This window comes from Dipteris shenzhenensis, chromosome 32 (assembly GCF_047967505.1).
Source record: "Dipteris shenzhenensis isolate YYH24624 ecotype China chromosome 32, Dip_SZ_1.0, whole genome shotgun sequence".
In the NCBI taxonomy this organism is placed as follows: Eukaryota; Viridiplantae; Streptophyta; class Polypodiopsida; order Gleicheniales; family Dipteridaceae; genus Dipteris; species Dipteris shenzhenensis.
Window position 1 is genome coordinate 6,582,690 of NC_141627.1, and position 16,761 is coordinate 6,599,450.

General features: G+C 38.8%; 1 protein-coding gene across 1 annotated transcript; it reads left to right on the plus strand.

The window, feature by feature from the left end:
- Positions 1–15,091: 15,091 nt before the first annotated feature.
- On the plus strand, positions 15,092–16,559 carry LOC147880241 (uncharacterized). Its single transcript, XM_087370462.1, has 2 exons — positions 15,092–15,775; positions 16,194–16,559. The coding sequence occupies exons 1-2, from the start codon at positions 15,380–15,382 to the stop codon at positions 16,383–16,385; spliced, it is 588 nt and encodes a 195-aa protein (XP_087226588.1). The 5' UTR covers positions 15,092–15,379; the 3' UTR covers positions 16,386–16,559.
- The last annotated feature ends 202 nt before the right edge of the window (positions 16,560–16,761 follow it).

A 16,761-nucleotide genomic window follows, 5' to 3' on the forward strand; every position in this document is an offset into this window, starting at 1 on the left:
AGTGTCATTCGAGAGCCGACAGAGCACCTCGTCCTCTCGGAGACCAGTTTCTTCCATCACTTCCAATAGGGCAAGGTATTCCTCACCCTCAATCCTGATTGGATCAATCGAAGCAAGGTGTGGCTTGCTTGCTACCTCATCTAGACTATAGGTAGAGAATGGATATGCACGAGTCGGATATGAAGATAAGATGCCCTCGCTTTCAACTTGCTCCTCAACTAGGCTAATAGTATGCTTCTCAGGCTCCAAGTCTAGGTTTAGGTCATCTCCTCCCCCACTTGTTGATGGACTTGCTCCACCACTTGTGGATGCAGGACCCTCGAGTTACTCGCCAACATCCTCATCAAACTTGCTAGTTGCAAGGAAAATGGTAAGGCTGCATCTCTCTCGATCAAATGAATTGGGGAAGATGAATCATCCCCAATGGGAGTAGCGTACTCACGGAGAGAGAGAGGGACATTATCCATGGCCCTACCTAGTGTCCTCTTGAAGTTAGCACTCTGGTCAAAAGAGCTCAAAATATCCAATGAAACCCATTGGTGAGGGGAGTTAGCAATCGTGACAGATTGCCCATGGATAAGTCTTAAAAAAATTTGAAGAGAGGGATTATCAACAGGAAGGAGAGCTCTCAAGTGTGACTCAAGATGGAATGCTTTGTAGAAGATAGGATAAACCTGATCTGCAGAGGCATGGGAATCAGTGGATGAAATCCACTGGTCAAAAGCCTCTCTAGGGGAAGCCATGAGTGTAGGAGGATGCTCGAGAAGATGAAAGAGGAGGCTATGGAATGCAAGGTTACTCAAGAGTGGGAAATTGAAAATGTGAAAATGACCTTAGAAATGTACTTTATAAATAGACATTGCCCTTAAAAATGCTTTTACTTACAATATTAACAATGCCTCATTGTTGCCAAGTGCATTGTTGAAGCACTAAGGATCCAAGAAACTGGATATCATATGAAATACCTGCCATCATGTCTCTACTATCTCTAGAGTATGGGGGGGGAAACAATTCTTACAAAGGATACTTATATCTAACTTTGCGAAATTATCAAGTCTAAAATAATAGTCTTGGGGAGGGCTTGCTATTGCCAACTGCAATTCTTCCCTGATAAGTCGCATGGTCCACTCCTCTTCCAATTCCAACATTAGGTCAGGATGTCCTTGCCGATAAATTGATGCCTCGACAATAGGACTGTGAGTCCCATCGTGCAGATCATCATCCATTGCTTCCCATTGAAGGTTCTTCCATCTAAACCTTCTATATGTGAAAGTTATGCAGAGATTTTGCCTTCCAATAAAATACCTGCAAAATTTGGGATCTATTAATACATAGTATCCTGATCATTTTTTATACAAACAAGAATTGTAAGATTTGCTCACGGAAATGTCACATCTGAAGTGTTCAATCGACATTATACTAAATCTTCGGCATGACATGTCCTTGTTGTCCATCCATTGTCAAATAGTTCAGATAGCCAGTCCATTTCTAAGCTCTTGCAAGTCTAAGTAATCTTTGTTTTGCTTAATTGCCTACAACTTGCAAAGAAATCAACAAAGCATGGAAATGGAAGAAACCAGCTCAACCTAGCATTTCTTCCACCAGTAGTTGGCTTCATAGCGTTTCTCACATCATTAAACATTCTATTTCTATATGATTCACTTATCTACATGCTTGGAAGTGGCCATTTTGGACTATCAAAAGAGGGCAAGGGAAGAGATTCTAATCTACCATATTGTCCTTCTTCATCTGGCACAATGAAAATTGAGTCATAGAAGAAGATCTCGTCCTTTTTTAATTCTGATGGTGTGTGACCTTCATACTGAAGACTCCCGATCTCAACATGGAGGACATGCAACACCCCAGTTACGCATGCTACAGGCTCCCACTCTGTGTAAGTAGATGGATATAAGTCTGAAAACAAATACAAGGCATAAGACAGTAGTGTCAACATCCCCAAATAAATGCAAATAATCTAAAAAGCAAATGAAGTACTAGTATACTTTGAAAAACTTACAATTGGGCCTACGATATGGAAGTCCTTCATTCGGATGCACATATATGTTTGCATGGGTAAAGACATGCTGAATATATACTTGTGTCACTGTGTTACTACCAGGAGAAATTTCAAAATCTAAGATCCTTCCCTTCCAATGTTTGGAGATGTCCATTGCATCCTTCCAACCCACTTTGTAGCACCCACGATTAGTGGGTTGTTGTGATCTAAGAATATTTCCTGTAGACCTGAGGAATTCATTCCCCATGCTCATCCTTAACATTCTTCAATACAACAGACTGTAAACTACCTCTGTATCTATCATTTTCTACTTCCATAGTTTCTGCCCCTGTACCATATGATTAAAATTAGCTCTTTCTACTTCCAAAGACCCTCCAAATTTATGTCTTCGACTATTCTCTCTTTCTCTATCCCTCTCTTTCTCTTTCTTTGCAACTCTCTCTCTCTCTCTCTCTCTCTCTCTCTCTCTCTCTCTCTCTCTCTCTCTTTGCGCCTCCTTCCCTCTCTCCTTTAACTAAACCTCTCACAAAAACAAGCAAAATATTATTACAAAAAACATAGAATACTTCTCTCTCCCAGTTTGTCTTCCAAGGTACCCCTTACATAAACAAACATCAAATTTTTTTGAAATACTTAGATACGATATGCTCTCTTCCTGCTATGTTTCTCCACAAACAAAGAAAACATTATCGATATCATATCATTCTCTCTCTCCCTCCCAAAACTCTTTGATTAGGATCTCTTTTTCTTCCTTCTTTCTCAAATACTTCTCAACAAAAGAAACATAGCAGTTCGAAATAGAATTTCTGTCTCTCTCCCTCAATCATCCCCTCAACAAAAGAAAACATAGCAGTTCGAAATATAATCTTTGTCTCTCTTTTCCCTTCCTCTATCTACCCCTCCTATACTAGCAAATAAGAAAACGACTATTTTCTATCTCTCTCCCTCACTCATCCCCTCAAACAGATAAAAAAACACAGCAGTTTCAAATATAATCGCTCTCTCTCTCTCTCTCTCTCTCTCTCTCTCTCTCTCTCTTTCTCTCTCTCTCTCTTTCCCTTCCTATATCTATCCCTTCTATACTAATGAAGAAAAAAATGACTATTTTATGTCTCTCTCTCCCTCACTCATCCCCTTAAATAGAAAACAACATAGCAGTTCTAAATAATCTCTCTCTCTCTCTCTCTCTCTCTCTTTCCCTTCCTCTATCTATCCCTCCTATAACAGTGAAGAAAAAAATGTCAAAAATCATCTTGTAGTTTTATATATCATCTACCTCAATCTCTCCCTCTTCCCTGTCTCTTGTAACAAACATATAGACAAAGTGTGATACAAAAACATATCTACTTAATACAAACAAAACTTTCAAGGTGAAATCACTTCATTACGTGGAAAGTATGTATTTCTTCTTCTGGAGTTGACTCTATATACAAAAAGGTAGAGAAAGAGCCGAAAATGATAGAACACCCGCTTTTCTCACTCCTTCCAAGCAGATTTAGGTTGCAACTTCAGGAGGTGACTCTCTATACTCCAAAAAGGTGAGGAAAGAACCGAAAATAAGAGAACACCCATTCTTCTCACTCCTTCCAAGCAGATTTAGGTCGCAACTTTGGTTTCTAAGAAAGAGTGAAATAAGTAGAGAATGAAAGGAAGAGAAGAGGGATGAACAGAGCTTTGACAGAAGTTTCTCTGAGAGATTTTCGAATGTGGAAAAAAAACGTGAGCAAAGAGGAGAGAGAATGACTAAGCAAGAGTGGAAAGAATATTTTTTGAAACCATCTACTAGAAAGTGGTGGGAATGAATGTTTGAAACATTTCGAAAGAGCGAGAATAGGGGGAGAGCTGGTTAGGAAGTCAAAGTTTTGGGCCAAATGGTTGAACCAAATGGAAAATGTGAGCATGGTTTTAGCTAGGGAATAGTTTGCCCTGGGAGGAAAACAAGGACGCCTGACATGGTCAGGGCAGGCCTGTCAAAGATAATTTTTTATTGTGAACCACCAATGACATTTTTTGGGGCATTTTTAAAAAAATCTAAAATTTCCCCTAGATTTGGGGAGCCTTTGTTATAGAGAAGTCCACATGGCATAATCTCCTTCATGGTGGATACCATATTCCCTTATCCAAGCCTCTAATATTTTAGTAATTCTCCAAAGGGCCCCTTTTTGAGTCCAAAATTTTTGTAATGCTTAAATTCATGGAATGCAATAACTTCCAAAATTGAAATGAAATTTTGGCAAATTGGCATTGTGCAATTTGGTATGGTGCTAAAGATTCACAATGTAGCATAAGGGGTGATTGAGAATTGCTTAGGAAAGAGCGGATGTGAAGAATCCAACTATGCATGCCATGTGATTTCAAAAGGAAAATGAGAGGCTTCAAATTATGATAAAGAATATATAGGAAAAAAGGATGCAGGCTAAAACAACTTTGTAATATATATAATACAACTTTGCATCGAGGGGTTCCCTTTCATGTCAATATGGCCCTTGAGGGATCCCCTTTAGGGGCAAGGGCCATATAGACATGCCACATATGTCTAATGGCATGTCAATATAGCCCTGCCCCTAAAGGGGAACCCTCACTAGACCTCAAAGATATAGGTGTAGTGACTGGAGTAACAAAGGGTATAGTGAATATGGAAGATGATGAAGCCGTATTCGTTAGCTAGGTGCAAATTTAAATAATGTTAACTATCACCTCTTTCCTATGATGAATCAAAACACCATAATAATGAAAAAGATTAAATGGAAAAATTGGGGTGGGATGTTGTGTTTGATGATAATACTAACCCTGACATGCTCATTGAGGGTTTCAATAAGGTGAGATAGATGCTCAAAAAGCTAAAGGACACAACTGAGCCTTAAGAAGCACATGGGGAAAGTGGTAGTGATAGACATGGTAAAGTCATAGTATGGAAAGATAGTGAGGGTGCTCTATCAATAAGGACTGGTCCATCGGAATGCAAGGATTCTCTATTCCTATTCAAAACTGCTATCAAGCATGAGTTGACTATGTGTATAGACCCCACGTTGATTAGCATGTCTAAAGTCTCCTCAAGGAATTTTCAATGAATCCAAGGGATTGCTACACAAAAGCACACATGATGCCCTTTGAAGCATTGACAAATACAGTGATCTCTTAGGTATACTTTTCAAAAATATACACTAATTCTTAGTGGGTGCTTTTTAGACAACACTAAATCAAAGTAGCAAAACTTCTGTAAGAAAGTACTTATAAAGTGTTTGAGAACATCAAACCAATTTATGCAAAGAGGATTGCAACAAGGATTGCAACAAGAGGATTGCGATGTAAGTACTTCTTTGATCTCACATTTTTTGGATTTTGCTTTGTTTATATTTCCAAACATTATTTTTTGTGCATACTCTTCTTTACAATGCACAATTTAAAAATTGATCTTATATCACACTATAAGACACAAGCTGCTTTACAACATCGATTCTGATGCCAAATATAAAGAATTTTTTTTCTAAACAAGTGAAAAGTGTCAGAATGTCCGTCGTTAGTATAGTCAATGTCGGTATGGGCATCAATGTGAGTGTTGGTATATACCAACACTACAATGTCGGTATATATCAGCACTGTAGTGTTGGTATATACCAACACTACAATGTCGGTATATATCAGCACTGTAGTGTTGGTATATACCAATGTTTTAATAGAAGTTTTAAAAAAAATTTGGGGCAAGATGGGGCTTGTTTCGATCCCATTCTGCCCCACAATGTTTTTTTGCATTAGAATCATGATTAAATATTACAAAAGAGGTGTACAAAATCATGTTACAATTTTACAAAAAAGGTCTACAAAGTGGCAAAAGTTTTGCTGAATTTGGGAATGGCAAATCTACTGAAGTAATGTGGTACAAACTAGCAAAAGTGCCAAACTCCAAAATGGCAAATCTATTGAAGTAATGCACTACAAAAGGGCAAAATTGCCGAAATACAAAACAACTAAATGTCCTATCCTACTATTGCTCCTCCTCCTCCTCCTCCTCCTCGCCCTCCTCTTCTGCGAGCCTATTTGCTTCTTCTTTAGATCTAGTCTCTAAGTTCGGATCTCTAGATGGGTCGAACGTGCCTCCCTAAGTTAGGAAAACTAAGAGCGTCAATTGTGACAACAATGATACTCAAATGATAATGATGAGGATTAAGGTATACTCACATGATGTGCCACCACCTTGCACCAATCGATGTCCTATCCTCGTCCTCCATCTCTTGAAACAAAGCGTGGGCTCCAATCCTGAACGCCCTTTTGGACTCCTCATCTACCAATCATAGATTCCTATCAATCCAATTCAAGGAGCTAGATATGAATGACAAAACATTTGAATGACTGAACATATTAGATATTCAGTAGAAGATAAATATATACTTACAACCCATGCCTTGAGGACTAGTCTGCCACTGCTCTTGAGGTGCAAAGGACCTACAGTCTCCAGGCATATCCTTGTCCTTGTAGTCCTTTTCTTTCTTCCAATCTAATGGGTCCACCCTCCCTGGCTTGGCCTTACTAACTTAATAGCCCTTCTTAATTCATATCTCTGAGACTTTAGGAGGTCTCGCAAGCGCATAAGCGTGGCATTTATTTCAAACTCATACTTTCTAGGGTTGGGAAATTTTTCCTTGAGGGCCTCTATGATGGACTCCTTGGCTTTATTGTCCTGTTGATTCCAAGGTTTGAATATAGCCTTGGGCGAGGGGGTGCTCATCAACCTCCTCATGTACCTTATGACCTTCTTCCACCCATCATCCTCTATAACTTCCCCAATGATGTTCACTCGATAGAGTAGGTCCTCATGCAAAACAAAGTCTAAAGGATTCATGGTGGATGAAGTAGCAAAGCTAGAGCACATAGTGTGATGCTTTCGTGTAACTTGTATGATTGTGATACGTTGTTATAACTCCTTTGTTGCTTGGGTAGTTTATCCTCCCAATTATAGTGAGAGGATGCTTATCAGTAGTTGTGAGAAAATCTATCTACAAGGTCAGTGCATTGTTAGATATGCTTACTATCATATCACCTTCATTATATTTCATAGAATCGGTAGACCTTTTGAATCTTACAGGTGCATGTGGAATAACTGGATCTTACAAAAAGAGATCTCTATATCGAGCATCGAGAGGGATAAGGTGGACTCCATTCAAGTTGTGTGCTTGCTTGAGAAGCACTTTCCCTCAAGCATCATGATGACTCGAATGCACTTTCTTGTACATGTAGTTGATGATGTCACCATTGTAGGAACTGTTCATCATTCGTTGGATGTTTTTCCTTGAATGATTTATCAAAACTTTAAAGGGATTTGTAAGGCAAAGAGTTAGACCCACAGCAACCATGGCAGAGGGATGGCTTGTGCAAGAGTCATTAGTATACATCACATAGCTTTTGCATCCATGGATCCCAATATGCCACATGCTTGGAACATCAAGGACAATGATTGTGTCATTGCGGAGGTTCCCCAAGGTAAAGGGGTTGAAAGAAAGATGAGCGAAGAGCAAAGAGAGAAATTCAATAAGTTTTGTGTCCTTAATAGGCCTGAGATGCAAAGATGTGTGGAGAGATATGAAGAGGCCAAAGAAAAAAGAATAAATGAGAGGACAAGATTTGGAGTCATGCACAAGTGAAAGGTGCCATATCCACGAGACCTTTCTCTTATCCCCAGACACATGTCCCGTGATTGGCTACAAGAAGCTCTTCATGAAGCTAAAGATGATGGAGAGGATGTAACCGATCGAGAGCGGGAGCTTGCAGTTGGATGTATGCCACATGTAAGTTTTTTACCTTTCTACTTAATTTGGGTATTTATGATCACAATCTGTACAAAATGCATCCTCATTGTTTTAATCATGTTCTTTTGTAGTATGGTCACATGGACAACATTTTCATGTGGAACGCATCGATTCAAGGAGAGTCACATATGATTGTGGAGCCATGGCAAACTTTGTACAAGATAGCCGAGCAAGTGATCCAATATCAATCTTCTCTCCTCGCAGTTAGATTATTGTGGGGCCATATGTGACATCTATGAAGTTGATTTTAAATGATTTAGTATTTTCATTCTTGATGTCAAATGGTTCAAAACGATAATAATAGTCCCAATGCCATAGTTAGGAAAGACAGAAGTGATTTGTTTGCCATTGACTCCACTAGACCTTGGACCAATGAAAGTGATACTTTTGTTCTTCTAGAGCATTGTGAACACTTAAGTACATACTAATGATCAATTGATTAAAAGCTAATATCTTCATTTTCAAACAAATATTAGTAGATGTTCATATATATATTTATATACTTAAGCATAAATGAATATAGTTACAAGCATCTAATTTGTATCTTCAACGTAGGTGGTCTTTCATCTGGATCGTTCAGATCCAAGATGGTGGTACGTGGTCCATGTTGCTCCTCGAAGCAAACATATTTTTGAAGATAGGAATGTGGATACGGAGATGCTGGGGTAGAAGATCCAACTAATGATGTCAATGGATCTAGGCTCGATCTAGGGAAGAGGATGAGTATGATGATATGGGCCAGGAAGAAGGTGACAATAATGACACTGTAATGGAGGAAGGTGGAGATCATGACTTTGGGAAGAAGAGGGAGAATTAGAGGATCAAGTCTTAGGTAGACATACAATAGGAGATAATGATATAGGTGATCAATTCTATGTAAACCTTGAGATAGACTTATTTGGCATGCAAGACTTGGCTGAAGCCGTAGATGTAAATACTATTGATTGATTGTTTTGTCATCGATGAGACTTCGTATTATGTTTGGCCCTCTCATTTATATAGTGACATTTTGTACATTTACAAGTATGTTCAGTTCAATATCAATATATGAGTGTTTTGATCTCAATTTTGGTGTACATACTCTTATATTGTTTATCTCTCAAATGACCAAACTTGTGGTCAAAAATTATTTTGGGTGCCTTGGAAGCAATGTTCTGTAAAGACATCGATACGGAAAATTTTACCTAGAAGTTAGTGCAAGCGTTGGTGGAAGTATTGCGAGTCATTGGTATGCATGTATGCACATCGATATAGGCATTGGTATATATCGACATCTATATAGATGTGCATATTGACAACCATACCGACTCTAATTTTGTCATCTACACTGACACTTTTCCCACCCGCCAATTGAGCCAACGCTTTTCATGCCTGTTCCTATGAAGCATCGGTAGATAGCCTCGAAAAGAGGCCCGTGTCTTGTAGTGTTGGGAATCAGTGTTTCATACTATGCCATATGATTATCACTTTGGATGAGATTTTTGCAAGATGGATGTATATTATTCACAAATATGTTAAAGGTAATTTGCCTAATTTAAAGGGCGAGGCCTTGGTGGAGGAAATGGCAGCAATAGAGAGGTCCATGTATAGAAAAGTGTGAGAAATATCTCAATCAAAGGGTGTAAAACTATTGGGGCCAGCAATGTTTTTTGGAAGACTCCATGATCTTGGATTTGTAGCATGAGTTCTTGGTGGATAGAGAAGTCCTTCTAGTAGCATCCAAGTCATCGAAGCACATGACAAGTGAGAGAAGTGTTGGTGCATGAAATCTGATAGTCCTTCTGCCAAAAGTTGTTGATTTTATTAACTCAATTTTAGAGGCCAAAGTAGGTAAGAGTTGGCAAGAATTGAAAGAGCGTTATAACATGACAAATCACATGTATGAAAATATATTTGGGTATTGCAGTGAGTGGTTAAAGCATGCTTGAATCCAAGCAAGCTTGCAAAACCATTGTTGCCTCAAACTACTTTGGTCTACTTAACTCGGATACATGACTCAAGGAGCCTCCAAACAAGACCAAAAAGAGAATCATGCCTTGGAAGACAATTGATGTCAGTGACAACTTAGAGGGGCTTGAAAGTGTGAACATATATATAAAACAATAGGAGGATCAGAGTAGTTGTTCTTAAGATGGTCGTTTGAGAACCTCATGAGCATGACTGCAATTGGGTTCTTTTGAAAGGATCTTTGGGATGCTTGATGGAATGATACTCAAAGATCTAGGATATAGACTTGTTGCCTTTGTTTCAGCAAAAAATGTGTCTTTCTTATTAGAAGCAATAAAAGGGTTGGACTGTGACTTGAAGTACCACGTGGTTGCATATGGAAATGATCCTCAACAGATGCTTTGTTTGAGGATCTCTCGATGATTTGGTTGTTTCTAGAATGGTTTACAAAATGACAAATTAGAAAATTTAAAAAAAATCCCACCAAGCCATGTCTTAGTTTTCCTGCATTTACAACAAGATTCTAAGGAGGATGAAGAGAGTGAAGAGGAAGAAGAGAACAAAGAATTGTGAAATGCAATAGTTGTGTTATCTTTTATTGAATTATTTTGCTGGCAAGATCAATGTGTTGTGGTTGTATTGACAAGTGGAGTGGCTACCATGGAATCTTTAAAGCTACATAGAAAGACACTTGCATTTGTAGCAAGCATAAAGATAATAATGAGGTAGATAGAAAGTACTCAAAGTAATATTTACTTAAAGTGCTTAGAGTATGGGAAAACTTGAAAGAAGATATTATAGACACTCAAGAGGATTCACATGGTGCAGATGAACACTCTTCAAACAAACCAAAAGTGACACTCCCAACTTGTATACAAGATAAAAACACCCTTAAGGGCATTGAAAGGTTTGCTTTGTCGAAGTTCGCATCCCAAATATTAGGTCAAAAGACATTAAGTTTCAATGATTTCAAATTTGGTAAATATATATATTGAGTTATGCTAAAAACTTCTTTACACATTCCTACACTACGTCTTCAAAATTCATTGAGTCCTTGAATATGACATATTATTGTTCAATTTGCAAGTTTTAGTACTATTAGGCAATAAAAAGAGCACATGAGAGAATGTGTTTGCAAACAATTTCAATTTCAAAATCGATCTTGGTTAGCTCAGTTTTGAAATTGAGCTTTTTAAAATTTGCTTTAGTGGAGGATGAAAGAAAAGCTTGTTTTTAAAGCCGATCTAACCCTTCATCCTTCGTTGGCTTCATCCTCCACCAAGATCGGTTTTGAAACCGATCTTATCCTCTCATGCCTGGTGGAGGATAAGAGACTAGCCACCAAGATTGGTTTTACAATCAAGCTTTGTTTTTAAGCTTTTGAAACCAATCTTGTTCGTAGAAAATGATACCCTTTTGAAGTCATGGGGGTGTATGTTGACATGCATTTATATGTTATGTTTGGACATGCAATGTAAAATCTACTTTTCAGTTACAATCATTTTCTTTTCATATTGCAAATTGCAAATTATTTCATGTGATCATTAAACAGCTACTAGAAAGTTTGAAGATATTATCAATTTCAACAACAAATCTTAGATGAGCATGGACAATGTGATTGAGAAAGTATAGAGTAGAATTAATCTCACATTTGATTCAATTCGCCCTCCTCTAGGCATTGCTCTCATCATGGGATGTACATTCCTTTACTAGTGATTCACCTTTAGTCACTCCACAACATCAGCACATGGAGATTGAGTGCATGTATGTTTTTATTTAGGGTATACTTATAAAATATTGGTTAATAAATTTTAACATGTAGTTTTGCAATATTGATATATTGTAGTACAATTATGTCTAGAGTCTTTTGAAAGAGAATATAAAAGGTATAAATATTGGTGAAACTATAAAATATTTAGAATAGTATTTTCTAAGGGTGTAGCTCTTTTTTTTAAATAGCATACATTCTTTTGTTACCTACATAAAAGTTTATTATGGCCTTCATTCTTTCTATTCCGACATAAAAGTAATTTCACTTATTTGGATGAAAATGCCGAGGAATCATGGATAGGGCACCTGTTATGGAGGGACAATTATGTGTTCTCTCCAATGCAGGTGTCTTGAGACACGGCTAAATAATGTCTAGCGACCACCTTTTTTATTCCTAACAAGATGGGAACACTTGTCTAGTCAGATACTTCAAATCCATTTGCTACACTACAAACAATACCCTTGGTTATAGCTCATGCATCAATTCCATTTGATCTTCAGATGACATGGACCACATGACACCTAGATCATAAAGGACATTCAAGGGTATCAACTAACTTCATGCATGTGATAATTGAAGATTTTGGTCTTTCACAAGGGCATGATTAGTGCTATTTTAAATATTGGCATCCCTAAACTTAGACAAGGATTGTCATCATAGAGTAGTTGCATAGGGAGTAGAGTGTGTCTAAGAACTTGCAATTTGTTGTACCTACATGCTTAACTGCACACATCTGGCCATGATCCATTGTAGATAAAAAATCGTAGATGCAGTAAAAGCTAATTAACCAAAGCCACCACATATGCATAAGAGTAATTGAAAGTATGCCAAGAATGAGGTATGAGTCTACTAAGATCTCTAGCCAACAATAAGTGGCACAAGGGTTTGGGTCAAAATGAAGGATAAGGGTCGCTTCACAGCCTATTGTGCATTTTTACAACAAATTTTTTGTCGACTACTAATTTCATCTTGCATTTTTTTTCTTTATCTCATGAACATCTCTTCTTGATTCCAGTGTCATGCAATTTTAGTCATTTTCCAACCACAAGTTCATGACACATGTGGGAGGGAGAACCAATTTAACTTTATAGGATTGCCACAAGCACTCCTACTCTCTTCCCAAGGGTCTAGCACCAAGGATATGTAAGAAAGTATGTGCAATGACCAGAAGGGATTTTAAAAGTAGAATAATAGTTACAAAAGGGATGTTAAGAGGATTTTAGAAAAATATTAAAAGGTTTTAAGCCTATAACTATATGTAGGATAAGGATATTTATATTGGTTCCTGGAGCATATGACTTATATCCTCTTAGGTGGGTCACTCATCCTAGTTTAAGATAGCATGTCGGTCCAACAAAAGGGTTTTTTAATAGATAATATTTTACAAAAATGTACTTACAAAAGCATCTTTTAAATTAGTCATTTTGAAAATTCATAAGTTTATATAGAAAAAGGGGTCATTTTAAAGCACTACAGTTTATCTATAAGGGGCTTTAAATAATACCCCTTGAGTACACATGATATATAAAGTTTTCAAGTAGTGACACACCTTAGTATAAACTTCCCCTCTACCTATTTTAAAAACCTTAATTCAATAAATTATTCCACACATATAACTTGAACTAAGGGAAAAAACGTAATTGCAAGGGACTTTATTTTACAATTGGTTTCTTAGGAAAAAAATGGATTTTTGTTATTAAACTAAGGTTAAAGGATAGCTTTATATTTTCATGTAAAAGGGAGAATTGAACTCAAGACATCCACAAGTCACTCGGGAGATCTTACCACAAAGCTACATAAACATGTTGTGATAGAAGAGTTATAAATTCTTACTCTTATAAATATTAAGAGGTGAGGGGCCCTTCCCCTAATAAAAAGAGGGATATCCTCATTAACCACTCTTGAGGGGAAGGGCCCCTCATAAAAAGAGGAGAGTGGTTAATGAGGATATCCCTCTTTTACGAGGGATATCCTCATTAACCACTCTCCTCTTTACCCCTCCCCTACTCATTTTCTCTACTAATTAATACATTTTGGAATTCTTTTGAATTGGGGGGACCTATTTCGTGCTTTAACATAACGAGTCTCTCAAGGCTCTCTTGTCTATTTTTCGACCCCTCATATGGCTTGTTAATTATGAATATGCCCTCTTTGATAACGTTTGTTACCTACCAATGTATTTTATAAAATATCACATGTACTCCTCACCCATCTCATGGACACATACAAAGCATGAGCATCCCCTCTAAAATTTGCCTAATTGCAAGTAGCCAGCCCCCAAAACAACTCGAGCCCACATAAACAACTCCACTAACTTGAGCCCTTATATCACACATTAGTCTACAAACCTAAAGATCAAATCATGGCTTTTCTTAGCATTCTAACATTTACAAGTGTGTAAAGCAAGATTTCTTGTAAATCCAAACTTGGCTGGATTAAATTTACCAAGAACAACCAATGACACATGGGTGTGGTGGGGCTTACATAGTAGGCTAAAAATCCTAGGGGTGTCATTTAGAAAACGTTTACACCTTGCCTAGTCTTTTCCAAGTCCAAGAAAACCTTTTTTTAAAAGCAGGTTATAGATACTTGCTTCCGTGAGTCAACCATGTTTGGATGGTAACGAGGCACGTAGAAAGAGCTTGGGTGTGGAGTTAGGATGGCAACTTTCATATAAAGAATAAGAATTTTAAGTTGATGGGCTACTAGGAGTAGGATTGTTGCGAAATTGAAGACACCTCGTGTAGGCTGAAGGTGTAGGGCTAACTTGAAGACAGGTTCGTGTGGGATTGTTGGGCTGCAAGGTGTAGGGCTAAAGTGAAGATACGTTGGATTTGTTAGCCTCCGTAAATCTGATGGGGAAGCTGGAAGAAATTGCGACCGCCCAAAACGGCTTTTTGATGAGGATGACAAGTACAGTGTGATCTCGAAATGCACTGATATAATTTCCCACACGGTTTGTGACTTTGCATTGTGATAACGTGTTTGCAGCGATAACCATTATTGAGTTAGATCGAGATGTTGTCAATGCAGTGAAATAATTTGCCACACAGTTTGAGACTTTGGATTCTGATAACGTGTTTGCATCGCGCTTAGATCAGAATAACAATTGTTTAGTTAGATCGAGATGTTGTCAATGTAGTCATATAATTTCCCACACGGTTTGTGACTGTGCTTGTGATAACTTGTTTGCAGCGCGCTAATCAAGAGATCGGAATGTAGTTAATCCACTACTTTTCATTGTGATTTAAACGTGTCTGCGGCGCTAATCAAGATAACAATTATTGTGCTCGATCGAAATGTTGTCACTTTATACCTATGCACGATCACGCCTTCACAGCAACGTTCATGATCGCTGAAGCAGATATCGTAGCGACGCGAATATCGTCCCTTGCCTGATCCAAAGGCTTCAAACCAGCACACCTTTCCGATCTCCTTTGTCTCATCTCCTACAATGAAATTCTGTAGCACCATTGAAATTTGACACCGACTGCTTATCCACCCAGCTACTGCTTCATCTCCTCCATCTTTTCTATCGATTCACTTGCCTTTGCGAAGCTTTTTCAGCCTCTGTCGGTGCTGCAAATTATCACCCGTGCTTGATGTATCGCTCTAGCCGTGAGTGGCGATGCCTGGGCCCTTTCCGGCATTAACTTCGACCTTACCGCGTCCACCACCCCTTCCCTCCGTCTCCGGCACTCCCTTGCCTTGCTCAAACGCCCATATAAACCCTCTCGGCTCCCATCTACACCATCTCGTCATCTGCAGATCCTCACTCCTAGTCTTTCATCCTTTCTGTTAAGTCTTCGCACTCTCTCCCCTCCCCTTCTATCCATCACCATGTCTGGCATTTTTGGCCATCGCCACAAATCCGAGGAGGAATATGACGATGCTCCCCCTCCCCAATCTGACTACAGTGATGACAAGCCTTCGTCAGACTATGGCTACGACAAGCCCTCCTATGGTGGTAATCAGCCTTCTTCAGACTATGGCGACCAGCCCTCCTATGGTGGTGATGGCTATGACAAGCCGTCCTATGGACGCGGGAGGAATGATCAGTATTCCGATCAGGCTGATTATACCTCAACTCAGTCCACTGATGGAGGTTATGTAGACAATAATTATAGCGAGAGCACCTATGACGATGAGGAGAAAGCCAAGAAAGAGCTGAAGTCGGCCAAGAACAAGGAGCACTTGGGAGAATTGGGTGCTGTCGCTGCCGGTGGATATGCTTTGGTAAGTAGGAATGCGCCAAAGTATGGAAATTTGTACTTTGCACGCAACTGGGTCGTTTTTTGTTACACGAACGTGATTTTGGAGCATTAAAATCTTTTGCGACTCAATTTCTTCGTTAATCTGGGGTTACTGCGTGTCTGGTTGTGCCTCGGGTTTTCGTGCACAAGGATCCGGAATGAATTACAAGGAGAACTCGAGAATGTTGATGAGATCAGGCCGTCGATGTTGTAGAGACTCGTTGGAGATTATTGCTCACGTCAAATCTAGCAGGAGCCAATTTCAATTTTGCTCAAAATTGATTCTCTATTACTGTTAAATGTCTTAAAGCGGCGTGCGTGCTGAAGGCATGGTAAAGACGCGAGAGGGAAAGAAGCAGAGTCACAAGACTAAACTAACGAGAATGCTTTAATTTGTGCAGTACGAGCGCTACGAAGCCAAGAAGGATCCCGAGCACGCCGGCAGGCACAAAATTGAGGAGGAAGTCGCTGCAGTAGCAGCGGTTGGAAGTGGAGGCTACGCCTTCCACGAGCATCATGAAAAGAAGCAAGCCGAGGACGAGTACCAGCAGGATGAAGAGGCCGACGGCCACAAGAAGCACCACTTCTTTTGAGTGCAACATCTCTGTTTTTGTAAATCTCTACGTTAATCCGGTATCTTTAAACTATCTATCCATCCTAAACTACATGACCTACGGATCATGTTCTCGCAATGTTTAGATCTCGCAATGTTTAGCTCCTTTGTATAGAGATAACGAAATGTATTTTGCAATGGGGTTTTTGTCGAATGATTTGCTCTTTCTCTCTCGTAAATTATTGATCTCTTAGATCTCAGATTCATGAGCTGATCTGTGCAGCCTTTTACACTCAAAGTCTGAAGATTAACACACCTGACTAACACACCTGTAAGCAAATCTGTGCCTAGATAATCTTTCAATTTGAATGAAAGATTCACGTCAACTTAGCGCTCTCTCTCTCTCTCTCTCGGTC

Excerpts from the sequence above, each read along its gene's own strand:
- LOC147880241 (XM_087370462.1), top strand. The coding sequence starts at position 15,380 with ATGTCTGGCATTTTTGGCCATCGCCACAAATCCGAGGAGGAATATGAC. Across the intron at positions 15,776-16,193 it reads CTGCCGGTGGATATGCTTTG|TACGAGCGCTACGAAGCCAA; the intron begins GTAAGTAGGAAT and ends TAATTTGTGCAG.